This window comes from Cyprinodon variegatus, unplaced genomic scaffold (genome assembly GCF_000732505.1).
Source record: "Cyprinodon variegatus isolate N-32 unplaced genomic scaffold, C_variegatus-1.0 Scaffold683, whole genome shotgun sequence".
Taxonomy (NCBI): Eukaryota; Metazoa; Chordata; class Actinopteri; order Cyprinodontiformes; family Cyprinodontidae; genus Cyprinodon; species Cyprinodon variegatus.
The window spans coordinates 192128-194535 of record NW_015151136.1 but is presented as its reverse complement, the minus strand read 5'-3'; the positions used below and the strand labels follow the sequence as shown (position 1 = coordinate 194535).

Here is a 2408-nt window from a genome sequence, read left to right as displayed (position 1 = left end):
TCCAGCAGTCTAAGCCTATAGCAGCAGAACTATAGAGATAGATCAGGATAACCTGAGCCACTCCCCATGTCTAACATTGGTACTTACAAGTTGAACATGAGATATGTATCTTCATTCACTAATAGTCCAATTTGCTCCAAAAAAAAAGACTCAGACTTAGCTTTAATTATCCCTTGGGATTACCCCTTAAGGGAAATTCTTGTTCTAGTAGCTTTTATAGAGTTAAAGCAAGATGCCATTAAATATAAAAAAATACAGTCAATACAAAAAGAGTGTATATAGTACAAAAAAGCTTAAAAGAAAGAAAAGAGTTGTGATGTCCTGGAATATGTTTCCCTTAGATATAAAGATATCTGCCCAGTAGAGAGCTAAGGGAAGACTACACAGTAGTTGCCTTATATTATTGATCTTGTATTACAGAGATGGACTGACTCTATAAATAAGTAAAGAATTACTCAGGCTACACAGTAGATGTCATTTGTTAATGCACAGTGAGAGAGAAGAATATTGCATATGAGTGACAATAGGTCATGTTTAGCATCAGATGTCCAAGGAGGGGGGGTGCTGACCCTGGTCCCTCTTCCTATCACCTCCTCCTTCCTAGTTGTACAGCTATTCTTAGATTCTGCTATAGATGCAGATTAGCATGGCTATGTGGTCCTGAATCCGATACGAATCTGATCTTTTAAAATGCGACCTGTGTCTGAACGGCCAGGTCAGATTGATGCGACCAGATTAAGGACCCGTTGATACACAAATCAAAGGTCACTATTCTGGGTCTTGTTACTGAGAAGCAGGAAGAAAAACAACAACCATGGCGGATGATGATGATGCGGAGAGCAGCATTTATGTTTAACCATCTTGAAAAGTTTGAGGTTTTATGGTTGGAAAAGACCGCTAATGTGCTCCAGTGCTACCATCCATGTTTACTTCCGTAAACACAGAGCAGGCTGGCTTGGGATGTCATTGCGTCCTCTACTGCGCTAGCACTTGCACTTGCGTTGTATGACTGCATTTACACAGGAGATGACAGAAAAGTCGCACATATTTTGAAATGTGATCAGCAACGCAAAAAAGACCGTAATTGAGCATCAAGGCCTGCAGTGTGAATGTGGCCTAGGTGTTCTCCCGTAAAAATTCAAAAAATATCCACTGGACTTGGTTTTCAAGATTTGAAGACGTTTCTCCACCTCTCCAGGAAGCTTTCTCAATTCAAATGTGAGCCACTCTAACTAACTCTCACATTTGAATTGAGAAAGCTTCCTGGACAAACAAACCTTTATTAACTGTTGCAGAAAAACTATGTGTTAGCATCTCTGCTGGGACACTGCCACCCTCCCCAGGTTTGCCATCCAGGACCAAACCGGGGGCCAGGATGGATCCTGTAGGTTACAGCTCCATACAGTTAGTCTGAAATCTCCTCATCTCTAAAGATGACCTCAGCTGGTTTACTGTAAGACGAGAATGACTCCAAACCTGCCCCACAGGCTGGGTCAAACCTTCAGGTCAACATTTCTTCATCTGCAGGGAGTGTTTCCAGATTTATAGATAAGTTACAGGAAAAAAAGATAAAATCTCTGACCTCCAAATGAATATTTAAATCAGAAATGATTTTTGTTTACGATTCTCACTCTTGCTGCATGTGTTTGTGTTTGTGTCTGTGTGGGGGGGGGTCTTAGGCTGGTTCTGAAGACGTTCTGTGTTCTCCTTCACAGGGCTCCATCATTAGCAGTCCTCACAGGAGGACCCCCTCTGGGAGGGACTGCCCATCACGCCACAGTGGATATTCCCTGCCCAGCTCCTCCTCACTGATGGGCTCTCTGTTTGGCACCAGAAGACTCAAGTCTCCAAGCCCCACTCCCCAGGTTGCTCATCCCACCCTCATCGCCCACAACCCTCATCCCCCCAACCTGCACCAAACATCCCGGGAGGAGACAGACACACCGGTCCCCTTGCATTCATCCCATGCCCAGTTCTGCCACATGAGCCAGAACCCCCCGCCTTACCACCACCACCATCACTACCACCCACCACCCCACCTGCAGCACGCGCCCAACCAGTTCCACCCAGCTCCAGCTCACAGCCAGCAGCCACCCTACCAGCCACAGCACAACCTGGGGGGGTCCCCTGCCCAGGGCCCCCACCTCCATGGCCCCTCGCCACCACTGTCCCAGGTGTCTGGGAGCACAAAGCCCAAGCACAGCGGCATCAGTACCGTGGTTTGAACTGGAACCTGATCAGATCTTTTCACTGTGCATCTCTGACCAGCGGATGTGAACCTAGACTGGAGTCAGACTGGAGTCAGACTGGAGACAGACTGGAGACAGACTGGAGACAAACTGGAGTCAGACTGGAATCAGACTGGAGTCAGACTGGAGACAGACTGGAGACAGACTGGAGACAAACTG

At 46.6% G+C, this 2408-nt stretch overlaps 1 protein-coding gene across 1 annotated transcript in view; it reads left to right on the top strand.

Annotated features, from left to right (window-relative positions):
- The window catches only part of LOC107097302 (IQ motif and SEC7 domain-containing protein 1-like), an 81860-nt gene extending 79499 nt beyond the window's left edge, over positions 1 to 2361 (top strand). The window contains exon 14 of the mRNA XM_015394400.1: positions 1716 to 2361. Coding sequence (XP_015249886.1) covers positions 1716 to 2225 — 510 coding nt within the window. The 3' untranslated portion in view covers positions 2226 to 2361. The remainder of the gene's footprint in view (positions 1 to 1715) is intronic.
- Positions 2362 to 2408: the final 47 nt, after the last annotated feature.